At 35.6% G+C, this 24,518-nt stretch overlaps 2 protein-coding genes across 8 annotated transcripts in view; both read right to left on the bottom strand.

Moving 5' to 3' along the window:
* LOC145241683 (uncharacterized) overlaps positions 1-2,084 on the bottom strand; it is a 40,351-nt gene extending 38,267 nt beyond the window's left edge. The window contains exon 1 of the mRNA XM_080104810.1: positions 532-2,084. Coding sequence (XP_079960936.1) covers positions 532-2,084 — 1,553 coding nt within the window. The remainder of the gene's footprint in view (positions 1-531) is intronic.
* A 2,688-nt stretch (positions 2,085-4,772) lies between these two features.
* Positions 4,773-24,518, bottom strand: part of LOC145241317 (uncharacterized) — a 148,138-nt gene continuing 128,392 nt past the window's right edge. For all 7 annotated transcript variants that reach the window (XM_080104128.1, XM_080104131.1, XM_080104129.1 and 4 more), the window contains 3 exons: positions 18,109-18,410; positions 9,743-9,879; positions 4,773-7,378 (listed from right to left, as the gene is read on the bottom strand). In XM_080104128.1, the coding sequence (XP_079960254.1) occupies positions 6,559-7,378; positions 9,743-9,879; positions 18,109-18,410 (1,259 nt within the window). In that variant the 3' untranslated portion in view covers positions 4,773-6,558. The remainder of the gene's footprint in view (positions 7,379-9,742; positions 9,880-18,108; positions 18,411-24,518) is intronic.

Genomic DNA, 24,518 nt, shown 5'->3' with positions numbered 1-24,518 from the left:
CTCGATTAAACCTAGAACCCCATCTTTCAACGTAGACCCCTACTACCAGGTCTCCTTCTCCAACATCAGGGGTCTACGTTCCAACCTTCCAAAGGTTGAAACCCAATTACAGGAGACGAAACCAGACATATTATTTCTAAGTGAAACTGGAATAGGAGAACTGCCCGCCTGTGGAACTCTGTTCCGTCTGCCTGCTTCCCTCCGGACTACAACTTGGATGTCTTCAAGTCCAATGTTAACAAATTCCTAATGAACCGCCCCCTTAAGTAAACACTTCAGCAAATCTCCTCACTAACTTAATGTACTTGCAATAACCCTTATCCCTGAGTGGCTTCCTGGCCTTGATAAGTGGTGATCAGTGTAAAAAAAAAAAAAAAAATGTATATCACGTCGACATTACATTCATTGTCTAGAGTATTAATGATCCTATCATGATGGATTAGAAGCTGACTTAAGCAGGATCTTCTGGTTCTGAATCCATGCTGCCCTGGATTGAACAGACTGTGGTTATGGAGGAATTCTACCAAGTACTTTCGAAGGACCTTTTCGAATACTTTTGTAATGTAGGATGTTAGTGCCACTGGTCGATATTGCTTGGGGAGAGATCGACCGTCACCTTTGTATATTGGGATAATGTTAGCGCGCTTAGAGTCGGCTGGGACTACCCCTTTGTCCAGTGATGCCCTCCATAATATGAATAGTGGCTTAGCCAGCTGCTTTTTACATTCCTTAATGAGTAGCGCTGGGAAACGGTCGGGACCTGCCGCAGAGTTAGCTCTGAGTTCATCTATCGCGTCGGTCAGGTCTCTTTGTGTAAACGTAACATCAGTAAGCATTGGTTTAGTGTCGTCATCTGGTTCAGGTTCAGGTTTTGACGGTATTGGTCTAATGGGTTTACTGAAAACCGATTCGTATTGATCAGCAAGTAAACTGGCCATTTCAGCACTATTAGCGGTTAACTGCCCGGCATGATTAATGAGAGGACCTATCGCTGACTTAATACTTGAGAATTTCTTGGCATAATTGTAGAAATATTTAGGGTTGCGCTTTATAGCACCAACAGCTTTGTACTTGTCATTTTCGCGTGATTTTTGAAGAGAACTAATCAGTTTCTTTTCAATTTCAACTAATTCGCTAAGAATTTGCGTTGTTTTTTCATGCGATTTGGACTTTTGCAACTGTTGCATTTTTCTACTTCTTTTACGCATGAGGTTCTTCCGATCCCTCGGTATGAGTTTACTAACCGGAACGTTTATGAATTTTTTCTTATAAGGAACATGTTCTCGTGTGGTCTCGTAACAAAGATTTCCAATACGATTCAACATTTCATCCGGTTCAAGGTGTGAAAGCTCATTTGCCCAGTCTACTTCCGATAACCGAGCTCGAATGTTGTCCCATTTGATGGCGTCGTTGAAAAAATTTAGAGATGCCAAGTTGCCTGGTTTAGATACGTTATCGCATTCGGTATCCGGCCGCTGGCATTCAATACTTGAGTTGCAGGTCACCATGAAATGATCTGACAATATTGTCGGTGTACTGGTATAACTGTGCAGCAAGGAATCATTATTAGTAAACACCAGGTCTAGGGTATTACCTCCTCCGTGAGTGGGCAAGTTGATATACTGGCTAAGAAAGAATTCATCAGTTAGACTTTTCAGTTGCAGCAGCATCAACCGTTCATCTGGCGGTGCACCAGGTCCCGGTGCACCTGTGGGCCAGGTAGCATGTGGTAAATTAAAATCCCCACAGAGTGTGATGTTAGGAGTTGGTGTATCCAGGTTTCTCATCACTCTTCTAAGTTCGGCAATAGCCTTACCAAACTCTACTGATGTCGATCTGTGACCACCCATTATATCATCGGGTTGACGGTAGATGACTACGATCACCAGATTTGGATTTTTTAGTTGAACACCAACCATTTCGATGACACCCGGAGTATTTAATAATGGGTGGCTCAGCAGTAGCGGCCAGATCGTTCCGCACGTACAACATAGCGCCTCCACTATTCCTTCCTCGTTTACTTTTACGGGGACGGTTACGGTCACTTCGAAAGGGTTCGTATCCCTTAATGTGTATCTCAGCATCTTTCTCTTCTCGAAGCCATGTTTCAGTTATGGCTGCAAAGAGTTCGTTATTTGCATTCAAATAATCACTGAGCATTGGCACTTTGCTTTGGTTTGTACGTGGATATAGTCCATGAATATTTACAACGGTAAAATTTGACAATGGAGAGTTCACCGCCTCATTGGGATCATCTGCTGGTGGGGGATATAACTCGTCGGCATTGTCATATTGGGCTGCTGGTCTTGACTTGGTCCCGGTGTCGCTGATGCTTGTGGTTGGTTGGGAAACGGATGGTGGTACATCCCCATGGCGGCATCATTTGTAGCGGCTGAACCAGTGTGACGCTCCTCAGCCTGGCTTCTACTGTGTCTAGAAGATCTTGCCTCCACTTCTGCAGTATCTCTAAAAAATGGCCGGTCTCATTGGATTGCGTACCATTTACAGCCGTGTCATTTTTTTTCTGATTTTCTACATGTTCCTTTGGTGGATATAATGACATATCGTCTAACGTATCGTCTTTACCTCGACGCGTGCGTTGGATATGCCGGAATTCTTTGTTCTTGATAGACGATCGACATAATATAGGATGCCACTTTGTACAATTATAGTGTTAAAAAAGTTACAAGAACTTGCTCCCATACTTATAAAACTGTTTAAGTGCTGCCTTAAGGAGAAGTGCTTTCCAACACCCTGGAAGACCTCATCAGTATGCCCTGTATTTAAGAATTCAGGTGATAAGTCATCTCCCTCTCAATACAGACAAATAAGTCTCCTGTGTGTCATGAATAAGTTGCTGGAATTCATATTAAATAGAGAAGTAGTCAACCACCTCAGCAGAAATAACCTTCTTAGTGACATGCAATAGTTTCCGTTCTGCTAGATCTACAGTAGATGTGCTAACGGTTATATCTCATAGAATTAGTGAATCTCTTGACAAAGGCTTAATTTCTAGGGCAATTGCTCTTGATATATCAAAGGCCTTCGATAAGGTATGGCATAAAAGCCTACTTCACAAGATTTCCAGCTACGGTATAACTGGAAAGTTTTCTCAATTATTAAATCATTTCACTTTGATAGGCTCATAAGAGTAATGGTTGATGGGCAGAAATCAGAGGCCCACAGTATTAATGCTGGAGTCCCTCAGGGGTCAATCCTGGGCCCAACTCTCATCTTGATCTACATCAATGATTTCCCAAAACACATACTTAAATTATTCATTGACATCTATGCTGATGACACGACTATCTATGGCAACACATCAAAGGCCGTAAATTACATGTTCTCTCTGATTCTCTCTCCTCAAATCTTGAGCGTGTGGTACAGTGGGGGAAGAGGTGGCTGGTTACCTTTAATGCATCTAAGACCAAGCTACAATAATTGCATCATAAACACTCTGATCCCCATCTGGTATAGATTGAAATGAATGGCTCTCGTCTAGGGGAGGCCCCATGTTTTGATAAGCTTCTGGGTTTGACCTTTACTCCTGATCTGAAATGGAACACATACATCAAGTCTGTGGCCAAGGTCGCTGGGAAAATGGTGGGATCCTTCTACCGCTCCAGAAGATATCTCACTAATGATGCAATTCTCTATCTATATAAAAGCCAAGTACATCTAAGGATGGAATACTGCTGCCACATCTGGGCAGGAGCTGCTAAAAACAGCCTATCCTGCCTTGACAGAGTACAAAATAGACTTCGTGCTTTAGTGGGGGATGCCCTTTTCTCTTCCCTGCAACCTCTCTCCCACAGAAGAGACGTTGCGAGCCTGTTTCTGTTTTATCGTTATTTCCATAGCAGGTGCTCGACTGAGCTGCATTCTCTGGTCCCCCTCCCTCGCCAATCTTTCACGAAAACACCAGACTAGCTGAAACCACTGTCAGTAATTTTCCCCACTCTTTATCTGTGCCAAAATCAAAACGTAGATTCCATGAACAAAGCTTCTTTCTTAGAACTGCACGCCTGTGGAACTCTCTGCCGCTTGCCTGTTTCCCCCCCCAACTTCAACTTGGATGTCTTCAAGTCCAACACAAACAAATTCCTGATGAACCTCCCCCTTAAGTAATGACACTTTATCAAATCTCCAATACTAACCCATTGATTACTGTACACACAATAACCCTTATCCCCGAGTGGCTTCTTGGCCTTGATAAGTAGTGACCTCGATGTAAAAAACAAAACAAAAAAACACACACACACATATATGCAATTAGCAGTCAACTTGTGTTAAGCAATGTTCATGATTTCCACTCATTTGAACCCTCTTGACTGTTAACTGTTGTGCACACCTTTGGTATTTATAGAAGTTAAATTTCCCTTAATTCTCAATGCAATTGTTAGTGGCCCGAGAGTAATGTCTCAACAAATGGAGTCAAGTGACTTTGTAGCTGGGTTCAAATTTCACGACCAGCAGTAATTATCAGTTTCTACACTGATGATTGCAAAAATATGAAACACTAGTATATGTAAGTATAAAAAAATAAGTGTGTATATATATATATATATATATATATATATATATCAAATTAGTGAAAACAAACAAAAATAAATATTTTTTATGGTTATTTATATATTCATTGGTTTGTATTTTGATTAAATGCCAATTTGCAATTGGGATTTTTGACAGCTTTGCAGTGGTATCCATTTTATCAACAAAAGACTATCTTGAAAGCAATCATTCTATAAAAAAAAAAAAGAAGAAAAAAAGGAAAATGGAGATGTAGATTTTATTCCAAAATACCAATCATATCTCTGGGCAATCCCATGTGAGTTTGAAATGGTCCAGTTCTTCACCCTGAATTATGTTGAAGTATCAATTCATCAAGAACAAACCATCTACAATGTTTAATATTAAAAGAGTGGATGTCTCCTTTTTCTGTGACATTACGGTTTCAAAGTAAATCGCTCTAAAACACTCTTTGCCAGCTAGACCTCAAACACAGATGTGTAACAAGTCCATGAGGAAGCGGTACAACCTCACACCCCCTACAAATATGGGGCTGTCATGGACGTGTTACACATCTGTGTTCTTTGAAGTCTAGCTGGAGAGAAAAGGATATATCTAAACAACTATTAATGCCATGATTCACTAAAAATTTGCTCTGGCAAGGAAAGCAGTGTTGGAGTTAACCAGGAAACATTGTTGAATATTATTCTCGATTTATCTGACATGCATATGGTTGACAAAGAAGATGGTGAAAAGACGACAATACAAGAGCAATGCTTTAATCATGGTTAGTTGTTCATAGTCTTACATGATATAAGGGTTCATTGGTGATGATTGTTATGAAAGCGTAACATAATTAATGGCCTAAAGTACAGGGTGGAATGATAAAAGTGTTGCCCAAAAGAAAACAACATGATAGCTTTATTTAAAAACTTTTATTGAAAAAAAAAAAAAAAAAATTAATTCAGGTAACTTTATTATGTAGTAGAGATAGCATCTATTCGATGTAGCCGCCTTCAGCCTCAATTCCAGCCTCGATACAAGTCCACAACTGAGAGTATGCCTTTTTCACAAGCGCTGACAGGAGCTCGAAGAATACTTGGTAGATGGCAGTGATCAGGTTGGTTTTGGTATTGTGGGAGGTCGTGTTAGTGATGTTCTCAACGTATGACCAAATGAAGTAGTCTAGTGGCTTCAAATCGGGAAAGGAGGATACAAAGTCAAAGCATTCCTTCTGAAACTAAGCCTGGGTCTCTTTGGACATGGGCTGGTGCCGAGTCCTGCTATCACACCTTGAGTCTGCCAGCAGCCACCTGATTATACCAGAGGATCACCCCATACTTCAGCACATCCAGGTACACTTTGGTGTTAAACTTCAAGCAGACTTCGAAGACGTAAAGTGGCCTGATGTGGCCCTCACATGAAACAAACCAAAGATCATAACTGTCGCTGGAAACTTTGTTTTCACCACCCTGGCTACATCTGTTATTTGGGGCAATCCAGCGATGCATTTTGAGGGTGCTGGCAATGGTCCTGTTGTCCTAACTTGGATCAGTATAGAGCATGAATTGTAGTGGTGCATCTCTGATTTCGCTCGTTGAACATGGTGTCACTTTCAGACATGATAGAAGGCTCCTATCACTCTTCAGATTTGTGCACAACTAGCCAACTAGTAGATGGTCTGAAAAAAAAAAAAAAAAAAAAAAAAAAATACATCAAACGGAAATGGAATCATGTTGTCTTTTCTAGTGCAACATTTTTATCGTTCCACTTTGTAAATGCATTTCATAATTGATCCAAATGTAATTCATAATTAAATGGCAAAAATAAACATATGCTATTATTTATACATTTTGGAAAAATATTTTGTCTGGTGACAAAAGCTTTGATGAGAGTATTGCCTTAGCCACTGAAACTTATCATTCCTAATTGTGGCTGACGCAGACAAGCTATAGCACATGCTATCAGATATTTCTAAAAACAAAATATATAAATGGTTTTATCATGTCCCTGCAAAGAATATGTTTCATCATTTAAAATGTCTTATTTTCAAATGAAATCATGAAGTTGTGAAAAATCTGATAAAGAAAATGTCGAAGAAATCACAAGTCCGCAACCTTCTTCTCCTTCTTCTTCCACTGGTTCAGTTTTACAAATTTTTTGTTTCTGTTCATATTCATCATTCAATTTCTTTTTCTCGATAATGAAATCTGACGATAAATGAACATTTTCTCCCACCTCCAATTCGCTTTGTCTGCCTTTATTCTCATATTGGTCTTCCATTTCTGTCGGTTCCTTTTTTATAGAAATTTGGTCGATTGTCTTCAGTTTACATTTTACTTTTGAGTCTTGGGGTTCCGAGGAATGAGATGAAATTGATTGAACGCTATTGTCCGTTTTATTATTAGCACCATGATTTACTAACGGTAGAAGATTATTGCTTTCAGTTGGATTGTTTAGGGTAGAGCCCAAATTTGTCCCATTTTGGTCCATTGTCTTACGATTTGAGAGAAGAATAAACTTTCTGGGAGACTGTTTTGAATCGTTGCTTTGCCCTCCGACAGGAATTAAATATACAGTGTTCGATGTTTTGGGCTGAATAGGGATATCACGTGTTAAAAGTTTGAGATTATTATCCATGGGTTTCTGAACTTCTGATAATGGGGAAGTGTTGATCATTTTAGGGAGAATAATAGTAGTCATACTAGGGACAGAAGCAGGCATCCGTGGGTTTATAGGGACATCATTGAGCAGCAGAGTATCGACATTGTTCAAGAACTCTACATTTGGTTTTGAAGGTGTGACCACTGGTTTGTCGACGGCCGATTTAAGTGGATGACTGTTAGGCAATGTTTGCGTCATTGATGCCCTAGAAAGACAAAATGGGAGAAAGAGAAATCAAAAAATAAAAAGCGTGTTAAATGAAAATCAATGACGGACATTTGTAAGGCAAATACACGAGCTTGTAAAAAGTGTTGCAATATTTGGGTAATCCTTTGATGCTACACCTGTGTCTCAACAGTGGGTAATGTTTTTTCAATATTATATTCCCTAAAATCGTCTTGGGTCAAAAATATAATGCATGCACATGAAGGTTTTCAGATGTATCTAAATAATTCTAGAAAAGGTCATGTCTATTTGGTCTGGTTTCATCTGGAACAATTTATTACTTGCTTGGTAGCAGAAAATTACTTACACACACACGCATATATATATATATATATATATATATATATATATATATATATATATATATATATACATACACACACACATACATACACCCATGTATACACATTAGTGTTGGGAGGATTAATCGGAATCGGAATTGGGAATCAGAAAAATCGGAACTTTTTGGAGTATCGGAATCAGTATTGCGAGAATTTGTGCCTATTTTCTGACGCCTAAAAACGATTCCATTAAATATCTTTTTGATTTGATTTTGTTAAAAAACAAAATCTTCCTCTGCTCGTATTAATGATAGAATAATAAATATTTGTTAATTTTGAACTACCAGTAAAACTAAAATCTATAGATCCCCCACAGGTCTGTTTTTACCTTTTAGAAAATACATGCACATTTAACGTGTGTTTTTATGGTAATTGGGAAAAATAACATCTTTGTAGTTAAATACTTAGAAAAATTATAAAGAATCGGAGATGGTAATTGTATCGGAATGGAGAATTTAGTGCGAAATTGGTAATCGTATTGGAATTGGGAAAAATATTGGAATCATTCCATCACTAATACACATACACGCTCATATATACACAAATATATATACACATGCACATATACACACACAAAACAAAGATTGCCCGGCAAATAAAACAAATGAATTATATAAATGTGTGTGTGTGTGTGTGTGTGTATATATATATATATATTGTAGCTTCCTTCAGTCTTGACAAACTATGGATACCCACTGTAAGAGTGCCTACGCATTAAATTTTTGTGGCAAGAGTTGTGAAATCTTCAACCACACCTCTCCTGATTGTTAAATACAGTGGCAAATGGAGGTTCAGGATGACTGGAAACAATGCCGAGATAAGCGGAGAACACAGACAGCACCTAGAATTCCCAAATGATCACCCATCTGATTATATATATATAAAGGGTTAAGTAGTTTACTTGAAACATTGCTAGTGAATAAATATGTAAGTGTTTCAGAAGGCTGTTAATGTAGGATACGGGTTTGGTGAAGTGACATGACGTATGAACAAAAACAGAAACCCAAAGGCAGCATTTAAATCACAATCGGCTATTTATTTTTTCCAAAATTCTTTCACATATAGATCAGTAAATATGGAATTACTGTTTAATGTAATTGGAATGGTAAAATGTCTTTGCTGATTTTGAAAGTGAAACTTTCTCGTTTTCCAAAAAGAAAACAAATCAAAAGTATGGCATAAAAATGTATCTCAGTATCCTACATTGCTATCAACCTTCTTGAACGCTTACACACACACTGGGTTAAACAGAGCTGAGAGGGAAAAGATAATGAAATACCAGGGTCTTATGCATGACATGAAAAGATCTCTATCATTCCAGTTATCATAGGAGCAACTGGACTCATGAAAAAGAATTTAAAAAAAAAAAAAAAAAAAAAAAAAAAACAAAAAAAAAAACAAAGCTTCTTCTTTAGAACTGCATGCCTGTGGAACTCTTCCATTTCCCCTGCTTTCCAGCTGACTATAATATGGTTGTCTTCAAGTCCAACACTAACAAATTCTTGATGAACCAGTAATCCAATTTACCAAATTTCCACTATTAACGATTACTACCATATTGTCCCATTGACTACTGTACACTGATTAACCTTTATCCTTGAGTGTCCTCTAAGTGGTGACTCCTTTGTAAAAAAAAAAAAATCATATACATACGGCATAATTACGTTGACATACCAGTTCCTGTTAGATCACCAGAGTTAAGCAACATTGAACCTGGTAAGTACTAAAATGCGTGACCATTCGACAATACTAGGAGTTGCATGTGCTCTCCGCTTATCTCAGCATTGTTTCCAGTCATTCTGGACTTCTCCTTGCCACTGGAATCAGACAGTGCCAATAGAGGAGAGGTGTAGTTGGAGATTGTGCAACTCCACATGCATCCACCCTAACACGGGGGTATCCACTGTCTCTCAAGATAGAATGAAGGCAATGCTATTTTTTAATAGTGTCATTAAAAAAAAAAAAAAAAAAAGAAAAAAAAAAAGAAATCCAGTTTTATTTACCCGATATTTGCCAGAGTAACTTTTGTGGGTGGAGTCTGGTTATTATTCATATAAAGATATCCACACACATTATTTTTTGAGTAGATTGGAAATGCTTTTGGAAATATTGGGGTTTTCGAACTCTCAAGCGTACACGGCTGAAAAAGAGGAAAAAAAACATGAAAAAGCATTCAAAACATAGATGTCTTTGAATTTTTGACCAAAGGAGTAATTATTATATATCATTTTATTTTTATTTTTTGGAATCCTTTAAGAGAAGGTCTTCATAATTTGTGTATTCATTTTTTTTTTTTGCAGACTTATCTTCATTTTCATAGCTGTTAAGGTTTCATGTTTTGACCAACTTATCCTCTGGCCTTCTTCAGATGGTATCATCAACAAATATACTCATTACTTTTTTTGATCGAACTATTGTTCTTATCTGGAGTGCTATTTATATAGCGTTTTCGTCAGTGTAGCTTTCGACCATCGGCAGGCATGTTAGTTGTGTCTTAGAAAAGAAAGGTGAAAAGTTACTGGCTCTGTAGATATTTTCGTATTCTTAGAGTTGTTCTGTTTTGGGCCATGGCTTCGTATGTATAAAAAAAAAAAAAATTGGCCGACCAAGGGGAGGCAACTCTAATAAAGATCAACAGGGGATTACCTATCTTCCATCACTAAAATTTTAATATACAATTTTTGTTTTTCCTACAGTTAGAAGTTCCCAAATGCTATTAATTTCTAATTTCTTAGTAATTTTTTTTCTTTTTTTAGCATATGTGCTGCTTCTTGGAGTCGCCCGACTCTTCATCTTGCATCCCTGTCAACCAATTTTTTTTTCAAACATATGAAACCACAGCCAAAAAACAGAACAACTCCAAGAATATGAAAATATCTATGGAACCAGTAATTTCTCTCCTTTCTTTTCCAAGACAATAACCAACATCCCTGACAATGGTTGAAAGTTACACTGATTGAAATGTTGCACAGATAACAATAGTTCAATCAAAACAACTAATATAAATAATCAATCAAAACAACTAATATAAATAATCAGCTCTCATCTAAAAAATTCAGAACTGAAATACACTCATATCGGACATAATTTTATCAGGTCATTTATGAATATCAGAAATAATAATAAAAATAAAAAAAAAATAAAAACACCTACTTTTTACAATTCTATCGCTAATAATCATTAATAACAGAGCTAATTATTAAAATAGATTTTTTTAATATAATATGTAAATGAGGTAACTTTTTAATGTAGATTTCCTTTGCATAAAAGCTATATATATATATATATATATATATATATATATATATATATATATATAAAACTCATGCTGGAATACAAATGTATAAAAGTCTGTTTATAGTGTAAAAAATAATTTGCAAAACATTAATATGTACAAATTGTGAACAAACACGAATACGACTTTATTATAATAGATAATCTATAAATGATATAACCTTTCACCTCTGGCAGGTACTACTGCTTCAAGTCAAAATGCAATCATCTAAAATTAAAATTGGGACCTTATCACCAAATGCTTTTTTGCATATAATTTTTAATTTCTTTACACTTATTCTACAACTAGCAGGGAGATCCGATGTTGCCTAAGATTGAATAATGATTGATGAATGTTTCATGCACTTAAACTTTTTATTGTCATCAAAATCAGCAAAATCGCCCATTTTTTTTTTTTTTTTTTTTTTTTTCCCAATTAAATCGATTGATTGCCTGTTCTAGTTGGAGACTCAACGCAGTTCTCCGGAAAGAAGCTTCACATGCCTCCTCACAGTGATTTAGTCCAGAATATATTGTAGTAAATATTGCACTGTAAAGAACATACAGTTCATTTTATAAACTTTTTTTTTTTTATATATAATGGCTAGTATCAAAGTTTAAAATACAAAAATCAAGTATCATGCTTCAATTGTGCTCTGAACAGAGACATTTCAAATGTGCCCCTATCATATCAAAGAACTTACTGTTTATTTTATATGCTGGGTGTTTCGGCTTGTGTGGTAATAAAACTTCTCAAATGCACTTTTGATATTAGGCTGGGCAAGGTATTAACTTTGATCAAAACCGTTTGTTCCTTCTTTCATCAAATTATTTTCATTATTGATACTTATGAAAGACATTTCGGTACAAAACCTATCTAAGAACACTCCCAGATACGTTTATTTTTATGATGTTTGAAATTGTTATTTGATTTCAATAATTTTATTTTTATACTTTTCATAAACATATTTCTTATATAAATTCAAACGAAATAAAAACTTATTTTTTTTTAATTTTGTTATTAAAAGTGCAAATAAAGACTAATTATGTTATTTTTATCTACATAATTTTGTTAATTTTTATTGTATATTTTTCAGTAATGTCCTTTTCTTATATTTCAATAAACTGCTTCACAATAGAAATACTGAAGAACAATAAAAGTGAAGGAACGGATTTGGCTTGTCACCTCTTCCAGTAGCAGACACGCCGGAAGTTAGGAAGTACATTAGCTAACTATAACTGCAGAAAGTTCCAATCTTATGTAGCGTGCGAGCAAGGGAGATCTTAATTTCTTTTTCGCTGAACATACAGAAAGAGAAAGAAGGCAGCGAGCTTGAATAACTGTTGCTAACCTACCATAGGGGAGGAGGGAGTGTGTTGTTTTATATGTATGCATGCATGCTATGAAGAACGAATGAAACACTAAAAACATTTCTTAAAACCAATTTCATTTGTCAAAATTTCCTTATCAACAACAATTTATGAAAGCTGTTGTTAGAAAAAAAAAAAAATGGAATGAAAGGTTCTTGTCCAGAATTTCCTCTATAGTAGTATACAAAAAAAAAAAAAAGAAGAAAAACGCAACCTCTATAACACAGCATAAGGATGGACTTTTATTTTTACTTCCAAGCAAAAAAAAAAAAAAAAAAAAAAAAAAAAAAAAAAAAAAAATCAACTAAACTTAAGAACTCTTTCTTTGACAAAGAATTTTTAAATCTGAAATTGATTAGAAAGAAAAAAAAAAAGGAAATTCTCTGGGTAGTTTTCTAGCACGATAGAGGGAGCCCATCTTTTTTGCAGCAGCCTTCATAATGTCCTCCATGTATTTGTTCGAGTTCATATTTCCTGCGAATGTTAAACCGAGGAGTTTGAAGGAGGAATTCTCAGGTATGGACTTATTTGTTATAGATATCGGTAGTTGGAGAGGCGTCTTGTAATTGTTACAAGAAAGCAGCTTAGTCTTACTAGCATTAAATGTTACCATCCATTTAGGAGGTCATTTTCTAAGGATTCAGCCATTGTCTCGGATTTGTGTACATCTGTTCTTCCCTCATGCAGCAAATATACCCATCTCAGACACAATATTATCGAGGAGGTCATTGATGAATATCAGGAATAATAGTGGTCCAAGGATCGGCCCCTGAGGTACTCCCGCATTAATATTATGCTGCTTGGAAGAACATCCATTAATAACAACCTAGATGGTCCTATTGTCTAAGAAAGATCTAATTATATTTAGTATTCGACAATTCATCATATTCGTATGACTTTTTTTTTTTTTTTTTACACAGTGATCACCACTTATCAAGGCCCGGAAGCCACTCAGGGATAAGGGTTATTGCAAGTACATTACATTAGTGTGGAGATTTGATGAAGTGTTTAATCAAGGGGGCAGTTCATTAGGAATTTGTTAACATTGGACTTGAAGACATCCAAGTTGTAGTCCAGAGGGAAGCAGGCAGACGGAACAGAGTTCCACAGGTGTGCAGTTCTAAGAAAGAAGCTTTGTTCATGGAATCTGCATTTTGATTTAGGCACAGATATAGAGTGGGGGAAATTTTTCACAGTGGATTCAGCTAGACGGGTGTTTTTCGCGAAAGATTGGTGAGGGGGGACTAGAGATTGGAGTTCAGACCAGCACCTGCCATGAAAATAACGATAAAAAGGATAGGCTCGCAACGTCTCTTCTGTGGGAGAGAGGTTGCAGGGTAGAGAAAAGTGCATCCCCCACTAAGCCACTAAGTCTATTTTGTACTCTGTCAAGGCATGATAGGCTGTTTTTGGCCGCTCCTGCCCAGATATGGAAACAGTATTCCATCCTTGGACGTACTTGGCTTTTATATAGATAGAGAATTGCATCATTAGTGAGATATCTTCTGGAGAGGTAGAAGGATCCAACCATCTTTCCAGCGACCTTGGCAACAGACTTGATGTACGTGTTCCATTTCAGATCAGGAGTAAAGGTCAAACCCAGAAGCTTGTCAAAACACAGGGCCTCACCCAGACGAGAGCAATCCATCACAATTGATGCCAGCTGGGGATCAGAGCGTTGATGATGTAAGGATAGGAGTTTGGTTTTGGATGCATTAAAGGTAACCAGCCACATCTTCCCCCACTGAACCACGCGCTAGAGATCAGAGGAGAGAGAATCAGAGAGAACTTTGTCATTTACAGCCTTTGATGTGTTGCCGTAGATGGTCGTGTCACCAGCAGAGATGTCAACGAATGATTTAAGTATGTGTTTTGGGAGATGGGAGATCATTGATGTAGATCAGGAAGAGAGTTGGGCCTAGGATTGACCCCTGAGGGACTCTAGCATTTATATTGCAGGCCTCCGATTTTTGTCCATCTACCACTACTCTTATGAGCCTATCGAAGAGAAATGATTTAATGATTGAGAAAACATTTCCAGTTATACCGTAGCTAGAAATCTTGTGAAGTAGACACTTATGCCATACCTTGTCGAAGGCCTTTGATATGTCAAGAGCAATTGCCCTAGAAAGGAAGCCTTTGTCAAGAGATTCACTAATCCTGGGGGATATAACCGTCAGCACATCTGTGGTAGATCTTGCAGAGCGGAAACCATATTGTGTGTCACTAAGAAGGTTATTCCTGCTGAGGTGGTTGACTATTTCTCTATTTAATATAGATTCCAGCAACTTACTCATAACACACAGGAGACTTATTTGTCTGTACTGAGAGGGAGATGACTTATCACCTGAATTCTTAAATACAGGGCAAACTGATGAGGTCTTCCAGGGAGTCGGAAAGCACTTCTCCTTAAGGCAGCGCTTAAATAGTTTTGTAAGTATGGGAGCAAGTTCTGGTTGAAGCTTTTTTAACACTATAATTGGGATGCCATCAGGGCCAGTTGCTTTACTGGAATCTAGGTTCTTGATTAGCTTGGTGACCTCATGCACAGATATTTGTATGTTACCTAGCTTGTTCTGTGTTATAGGAGGAAATATGGGGAGTTGATGGCCTTCATCGCATAGGGTAGAATTAGCTGCAAAGTTCTTTGTAAATAGTTTGGCCTTGTCTGATGCTGACGAGATGACCTCTGGTTCATTGATAATGGTTGGGATAGAACGCACACTTCTGTTCAGGATCCTATTTGTTATTTGCCAAAACTGGTGGGATCCAAGCCGCTGATCAGCTACCTTGGATTTAACAGACTGGGCATATAGCTCTCTTGCATTTTTTATTACTCTTTCACAGTGGTTGCTGGCAGCCCTGAAAGCAGCTTTAGTCTCAGTGCATCTATTACGTTGGTAGCTATGGAAAAAGTGATTTCTGTGCGCGATAGCAGCAGCACATTCTGGGGAGAACCATGGCTGGCTGTTAGGTTTTTGTTGGAATTTAATTTTCATTAGCAGCCCTTCATGCCAGACTTTGTCAAAGGTCTAGAATATATTGAGGGCTACAGCCCTGGATTCACCTGCCTTATCCAGGGCATAGTATATGCATTCAGAGATAACTTAAAATATCTGTAGTATAATGACATTACCTAAATCTGCACTGTTTGTCAGAAAGAAGATTAGTTTTTGTAAGGTGGTGAACTAGTGCTTGATTGATTAGTGTCTCAAAGATTTTAGCGAAGAGAGTGAGGAGACTGATAGGATGATAATTAAGAGGTTGGTCCTTTTGTCAGAATTCTTGTACACTGGTAGCACAGAGGCCATCTTCCAGCTATTAAGGAAGCAGGATTCAGCAAAGCATTTGTTGTAGAGTTAGGAAAGTATAGAGGTTAGCTCAGCTGAGCATTTCTTAATTAGTATAGCAGGGATGAGATCAGGCATTGTTTCAGTACTCATGCAGTACTGTGCTTAAATAATAATATTATTTAGAAACCTATTCTTAACATAAGGAAGGGAGAGTGTTTTATAACTCTTTAGTAGAAGTGCTATGATAGGTGTGTTGTTAGTAATAGTAGTAGTAGTAGGGTGAAAATGTGATATAGACACTGTTAGTAGTAGTAGCAGTGATGATGATGATGGTATCATTTATGAGATCAAGTATTTTATGTCTTACAGCAAGCCCCACTCTCCCCAATGATTTACTTCTACTTGTGCAGCTGCCATTGCTCAAAGGCAGCATGCGTTCTGCAGATTCAACCGACATAAGTCCAGTTCAAACAAACAGAAGTATATAGAAGCTAGAAATAATTGTAAGAGAGTAATAGCGACAGCTAAGACAGACTACACTGTAACAACCAGAAAACGCATCAAAGCACAGAAATTAGGAACCCGTGATTTTTGAAAATCTACAACAGTGTAGTAAATAATGGGCAGTCAACGATTCCCCCACTATCAAACAATCATGAGGTTGCTTGCACGGCAACTGACAAGGCTAATTTGCTTGCCAGTTGGTTTGCCTCAAACTCCACACTGGACCCGGCACACCACTCCCTCCCTGACTTTCCTTTGTGGACAGACGCCACACTAGACGATTTGAAAATCACCCCTACATGGTATCATAAAAAACCTAGATACCTCAAAAGCATGTGGACCAGATCTCATCCCAGCTGTGCTATTAAAAAAATGCTTTGCTGAGGTTGCTCCAGTTCTCTCCAAACTTTACAATAAATGTCTTAACAAATCTTGCTTTCACGACTACAGGAAAACCGCTTCTGTGGTACCAGTCTTCAAGAATTCTGGTGAAAGAACTGACCCACTAAATTATCACCCCATAACCCTCCTCCTGCTTTTCGCCAACATATTTGAGTCCTTAGTTAGTCAAGCCCTAGTCCAGCACCTAACAGCTGCTAAACTCCTGATTGACAAACAATATGGATTCAGACAAGCCCGTTCAACAACAGATATTTTAACTGTAGCCTCTGAACGTATATATCGTTCACTGGACAAAACAGGGGAGGGTAGAGCGATAGCCCTTGATATATCTAAGGCTTCTGACAGGGTATGGCACGATGGTCTTTTAAGGAAAATTAGATCATATGGTATCACTGGAAGAATACATAATGTAATTAAATCCTTCCTAAGTAAGAGAAAAATTCAGGTTGTCCTCGACGGTCGTATATCTAAACAATATGATATAAATGCGGGAGTACCTCAGGGGTCCATCCTTGGACCTCTATTATTCCTGATATTCATAAATGACCTCACTGATAAAATTGTTTTGGAGATGGGTATATTTGCCGATGACACCACTCTCTATAACAGATATGAGGGGAAAACAAATGAACACATATCTAAGGAAATGGCAGAAATACTAGAGGGTGACCTCCAATCTGTAGTGGAATGGGGACAAAAAAAATGGATGGTCACATTCAATGCTGCCAAGATTAAGCTGGTTTCCTTCAATAACTACAAGAAACCTTCTCTACCACCAATAGCAATGGCCAAGAACACATTGCCTGAAAGTACTTCTTTTAAACTCCTCGGCCTAACGTTTACAGGGAATATGAACTGGAATAGATACATTGAGAGTATTGACAAGGCTGCTGCAAAGAAGGTGGGCTCTCTCTACCATGCTAGAAAATTATGTATGCCTGAAAGTATCCTGTACCTCTATAAGGCCACCATTCTCCCATGTATGGAGTACTGTTGTCACATTTGGGCTGGTGCATTTGCTGCTTGTCTCTCACTCCTGGACAAGGTTCAAAAGAAAGTTGTCAACCGGATAGGTCCTGAACTGTCATCTAGGCTTAACCTCTGTCCCATCGACGAGATGTTGCATCCCTTTGCCTGTTCTGTAAATACTTTAATGGTGAATGCTCTGACGAACTGCAAACACTTGTACCTCCTCGACGTGACTACCCCCAACAAGCAACTAAGTCCCACCCCTTTACAGTACAGATCCCTAGGTGCAAGAGAGCCTTTTACTCCAATAGTTTCTTTCCCAGGACTACAAGTCTTTGGAGCTCCCTTCTGGGATTCTGCTTTCCCAACTGTACTGATATGCAGAAGTTCAAGTGTAATGTGAACAAACATCTTTCTACTCATCTCCCTTCATAATGCCCCCGCAAATTATGTCCCTGATAGTAGCCCCCTACTTTAAAGTAGCACTGTGCCTTGTTTGGGGTGAAATTTGAATAATAAAAAAAAGAAAGAAAATGCAAACCCCAAAATGAACTTACATTTTTAATTTTCATTTCTTTTGCTGGTTTTGCTGCAGCTTGAACCTTGCCATCATCCTTTTCCATTTCTTTTTTTTTATTCCGAATTTGCATTTCTGCAATTCTCCTTGATTTTCTTCTCTCGTTGGAGAATGAAATTTTGTTTTGTGCCTGAACGTACTTCTCGTAATGGAACATCTCTTCTTGTGTCATGTTACCAATCTTTTTATTTTCTGGAGAAGCAGATGACAATGTCTCATCTTTTTGCACTTTCTTTACTTCCAACGAGTTTCCATTTGACGATGTCTGCATTTTGGAAGCTTCTATGTATAAAAAGAAAAATAAAATAAAATATTTAGATACTTAGATTTACTTGAAAATAAGAGAAAAAGGTCTTCAATGAGAAACATTACCAAAGAACTTTTGTTCTGTAGAGAAAATTGTAATGATTGCATAAATTACTTGTCGCCTGCACGTTGTGTACAGTGCAGCTGCTGAATGGTCGGAAAAAAAAAAAAAAAAAAATGCGTTGTCCGGTCATTAAGTACGGTTAAATAATTAAAAAAAAAAAAAAAAAAACGGGACTTGGGTGCCATCAGAAAGAAGCAAAACTGAAAGCAAAATTTTGTAAGAAAAAAAAAGGAAAGAAAAAGAAAAAAGAAAAGAGGAAAAAAATGCCATACAAGCACAGAATTTGCATACGTTCGCAAGTGAACACGTTATCGATTGGACTACGACAACACAGATGATATGATGTTACAAATTTATCTTTTTAAAATGAAAAAACGCATTAACCGTTCGCGCATGAGCGATTAGCAATGAAACCAAGGGTTTTATCAGACTACCCCTTCAAACAAAAACATTTCTACACAAAATAATTGACGACTTTTTTTTTCTAATTTTTCGATATTATGTGCTAAAGAGATCACTCTTTCTAACAGTACCATGTTCGTGCTGCTTCGATGCAGATGACAAAAGTTTTTAGCAGATATACAAACACACACACTAACACAGACATTTGCCCTTAATATAATAGAAGACTAGCATGTATACTTGGCATTGCCCGAGTCTACATCTGTTTGGACAAATCTGCTAAACTAAGGATATTGAGCACTTTCATTGATACTCCCCACAACAATTTAAAAAATAAAAGAACCGATAAAAACACAGAAATGTAATTGCCACCAAAAAGTACATGACAACATCCTCACCAGATATTTCAGCAAAAGTGATACGAAGAGAAGCTATTCTCCGAATATTGAGCACTTTTTGTTGCCCATACGTTGAAACCGCTGAAAAAAATAACCGAATCAAAACAACTTTTCTTTCAATAAAAAAAGCAGTGAGTGCCTGTGCCACCCAAAAAATGAAATAAATAAAAAATAAGCCTATTTAGCAGGCAAGCTCAAACATGAAACACGAAAAAAGTTACAGGTAAACGCTTTTGTCCACAGGACCACGAGCACTAATGACATCATGACATTGAAAATAAGTTTAATATGCTTGTGTGACTTGTGAAAAAAGAATATGTGGGCCGCTTAAAAAATGATTAGAGAAAGATTAGAGAGATCGGGCTACTTTTAAATGAGCCATCCTGCAGCTTTTCCTTTGCACGAAATATTAAGGGAGATAATCGAGCATATACAAAATGTCTCAAAAACTGTACTCACACTGTAACTTAACAACGTTCTTTAATTATATTCATCTTTTGTATTTGAAGCTTTTTTCAATTTAGTCTAGATTCAACGTTTTATCATCATTCGAAGTGTGCATAGATAAGTATATTTTTTGAGACCTTGTATTTTAAGGGGATGCAAGTGGCAACAGTTGACTAAAATATTAGCATACTAGCACAGGTATCTGACATTGCCTGGGTTGACACAAAATTCAGTTTGGAAAACATTTGCTATACTAATCATTTTCATCATGGGCAACGTGGATACCCCACAACAATTTCAAAAATAAAAGAACGGATCAAAACATGTAAATGTAACTGCCCCAAAGAAGGAGTACCTGATACCCTCTCCACCAGATATTTCGGCAGAGAGGATAGGGGATACAAAGAAACTATTCTCCGGATATTGAGCACTGGAAAGACCCCCCCCCAAAAAAAAAATAGCATGCGGTTGCAAAAAATTAGCCAAGTATGCAGGCTCGAATCTGGAATGCGAATGAAGAGAAAAAGATAACTTGGGATGGTCACTGTCCTAAGAAAACTCACAATTTTGTGAACCTAGAAAAATAACGTTTATGAACGTGGCTTTTTTTTTTTTGAGGGGGGAGCACTTTTGTTTTCAAAAGTTTGAATTCGAAGAAGTCAAAGATTCTGTAGTAATTTTTTACAATGTAACTCAGCGTTGTTTAATCCCTACGAAAAATGAAGATCTACCAAAAACTAATTCCAAAAACAATTAAATGAAATTTTTCATCATTTTATGTTTCTAATGTACACCCCCAATGGAATTTGTCATATTTTGGGGTTTGTTTTGTTTATAAAATTGTTAGGTGAAAGCACAGAATGGTCTCATAAAACTTAATTAAATTTATCGTTATTTTAGGTTTCAAATGTAATTCCTCCCTCACAAAAAATCAAATTGTATTTGTCATGTTCCCCCCTCCCCCAATCGCGAAACTGGAAAAAAAATGCTAAAAGTGGCATGTCTCATTGAACGCTTGGTAGCCAAAAAGTGGGTGCTCATTTTACGTCAAATTTATATAGAAAAGTAATCCCCCGCTTTAAAATGTTAAATTTTTTTTTTCAAAATTTCTTCTTTTATATTATTTATAAAGGCTGTTTAAACATATTAGGCCCAAAAAAAGTAAATCTTCATTTTTTTAGTGGTTAAACGATACTGGGTCACGTAAAAAATTACCCTTTTTTTTAAATTAGAAAATTAAGTTTGTAATCGATGAGATTAATGTGTAAAAAGAAAAAAAAAGCGTGAATTGTGGAATTTAGAGAGAGGGGCAGTGGATCATCTTTTTTTTTATAGGTGTTAAACGATGCTGGGTCACATCGTAAAAATTTACCAATTTCTGTATAGCCGTTTAAAGAATAATAAAAACAAACAAATGAAATTTTCAGTTTTTACGTGTGTGTGTTTTTTTAGTTTGAATATAACCCCCCCCCCCCAAAAAAAAAAACCAATAAAAGCCAAACATTTTTCTATCTACACGGAATTAGTTTTCCGGCTAGAAATTTATTGAGATTACCAAATTATTTTATTTGGTGAGAGTTTGTTCCATTTTCTAAACATATTTAAAATTGTCTAGGGGCAAATAACTCTAAAATAAAGTTTTTAAAAAAGTCGATATTGGAAATAATAATTCCAAATAAATTAAATTAAATATATTATCAATAATATAATTGTTATTTCAAGTTTATTAAATAACAATTTTAAATAGAACACTTAAAACAATTCTTTCGCTAAAAACATTAACTAAGATTTAGTAAAATCAATTTTTCTTAATGTAAAAGGCAAATGAGGGGATTCCTTAATTATATAATTTGCAAGAATGATACTATACTTAGAAATAAATGAAAGATGAAACTAAGAAACATTTTGTATATATATTAATCAAATTGTGAACAAAAAAGCAGACAGGAATACGAATTTATATATATATATATATATATATATAGATAGATTAGTAAACATAACACAGGATTTGTACAGATTTTCAAGGACATTTCAGAGATTTTTAAGGCCTTTTCTAGACAAAATTCAAGTTTTCCAAACAAAATTTGGGGGTTGTTTTACAATCCACAGTGATTCAAAAAGTTCAAATCGCCATTAGAGAATCTGGACTGTGCAAAAAAAGTTGTTTTTTTTAAGAGTAGGAGAAGGTTCATTTTTATTTATGGTGGAAAAAATTACATTATAAATAAAAGCAAAAATAGAGGGAGATTTGCCCCCCCCCCAAAGGGCATAACTCTTTTATGCTACAATACTTTTATGCAATTTCAGAACACTGTATTTGAATTTTATTTTCAATATTCAAAAAATATTTTAATGGCATTTTTATTAATACTTATAAAATTATTTAATAGTATTTATTTCAATATTATTTTCAATATTCCAGCACAAATTTACCGGACATAAAAAATACAATTTTCAAGGTCTTTTCTATATTTTCAAAGATTTTTCAACGTAATAATAGAAATAAGACCTTTTCAAGGCAAAAGTTAACATTCAAGGACTTTTCAAGTCAGTGTGAATCCTGTGACAGCATTGTTTTTATTAAATCAATAAAAAAAAAAATAAAAAAATACTGCCACGGGATTCAAAATAATTAAGTTTTCAGTGAAGTTGGAATGTCGAGCAAACAAGTTTGATTTTGTTTTCCAATGTTTACAAAAGATATCTTTGTTTCCAAGACCTTTCTGCCTTTTACTATTTTGTTTAGGTAATTGAGTAATCTAGCAGGTCAAATAACATCATTTGCATATTTTTCTGTACTCTTCCACCGTTCCTTCTAGATATGCTAGATGAGCAATTGCCGAGTTTATGCTTTCTTTTTATTATTGCTTTCCGGGTTAATTTTAGATCCACACAGACTTCTCTTCCACACTGACACACACAAATAAAAAACATTGCCCTGTCAGAGATTTTCAGACTAAAATTCGGTCGGTGTAACATAAAATATTTCCCTGTAAAAATTCTTTTTCATCTATAAGAGTGAAAGTTTCTAATAGTAGTAGTATTAATAGTAGTTGAAAAATCAGAAATAAAGCAAAATAGGCCAATAATAATGAGGTCTCATAAATATTCTCATATTTAATCATGCTGATTTATGCAGATGATGACGAATAATGAATTTATTTGCACAGCTTCAAAGTGGAAACAGGCACTTAAATCCTGAATGGCAATCGAGGGGGAAAAAAAAAAAAAAAAAAGTATACCTTTGTAGATACAACACTAAATTTGTACAACAGTATAAAAAACAATATATATTATAACATTTATTTTTATTGAATTAAGTTTGGAATATTTTTTTCCATAAATTTTTATATGGTGTTAATGGTCTATTATTAAACAAATGAAGATTTTTTTGTAAATAAAATTTTATTTGAAAAAAAAAAAAGTTATCTTATTTATATCCCCAAATTTCATTTATTAGTTTTATCTGATTATCTGACATTGACAAAGTTCAACTGAAACAAAATGAGCACTTTTATTATCTCGGAAAGAAATTTTAATAATTTATAGAATCCTATTTAATAATGGCTACGGCTCCTAAAAATACAATAAAAGTTTTTGATATTTGTTTTTATCGCGATACCACAAGTTTAGAAATTATCTAAAGAAAAAATAAAATAAATAAAACAAAAAACAGTGAAAAGAATATTTTTATAAATAATTTTTATAATTTATAATAATTTTTATAATTCACTCCACAATATTATTTCATTTCAGTACTCATTGTTTACAATCCAATTTTTCGCATGGATCATCTCTCCATGTTTTTGTTTGATTGTTTTTGAGGGTTGGTGGTGTATTTTATCTGTACCAAATTTATGCTCTGTAAAACTTGAGATCATGTGATATTATTTTATATGGTGTAAACGAAGAAATGTGCCCCTTGTCTGATATCATCGTGCACTTTTCCAAAGAAAATACAAATATGAAGTGAGTTTTATAAATAAATAAATTCGTAAATAATATTCTTTTTTCAACGAAAATTTAACAATTATCTTCAGTTAAATATAATTTTACTTAATTTATGTTGTAACGAACAATTAATGTTTGTATGCAACAAATATGATGGATTAATTTGCTCCATAACTGCTTGGCAAATCAGGCAAAACTAAATGATAAAATGTAGCAGCCATTTTAATAAAAAATAATAATAAATAAGAATAATAAGGTAAATTTTTACTTAATTTCCATCTTAGCATTTTCCTTTAAAATGACAACTTTTCAAAGTTTTCAGGTATGCTGAAAACGAATATAGCATTTAAATTTTCCGCAAATAAGTAGTTTTCCAGATAGTAAGCAATGTAATTTTGTATGTTAAAAGTGGTGGCCATTGTTGTACATAATAAATTACATTGCTTAATATCTGAAAAATTACTTATTTGTGGAAAATTTAAATTCGATATTCATTTTCAGCATACCCGAAAACCTATAAAAGTCGTCATTTTAAAGGAAAATGTTAAGGTGAAAATCAAGTAAAAATGTGCCAATAATAATAATAAATAAACAAGTAAATAAAAAAGGGTTTACTGGATTGGGACAAAAATAAAAATCGTGTTAGAATTTCCGATAGAAGCATTGCCACAATAGAGCAGCTGGATTGGCAACTTTTTTTCAGAAAATCAACAAGGCACTAGTAATGATAGTTGGGATTTGATGTAAAAAGAACGCATACCAAAAATTAGATTCCTATCTTGAAAGGAAAATTGAGCATTTAATTTTAAAAATCATGAT

The sequence above is a fragment of the Euprymna scolopes genome, chromosome 20, assembly GCF_053919585.1.
Source record: "Euprymna scolopes isolate OS-2025 chromosome 20, ASM5391958v1, whole genome shotgun sequence".
NCBI lineage: Eukaryota > Metazoa > Mollusca > Cephalopoda > Sepiida > Sepiolidae > Euprymna > Euprymna scolopes.
The sequence above is the reverse complement of the archived record's forward strand: the minus strand, read 5'-3'. Positions and strand labels throughout refer to the sequence as shown.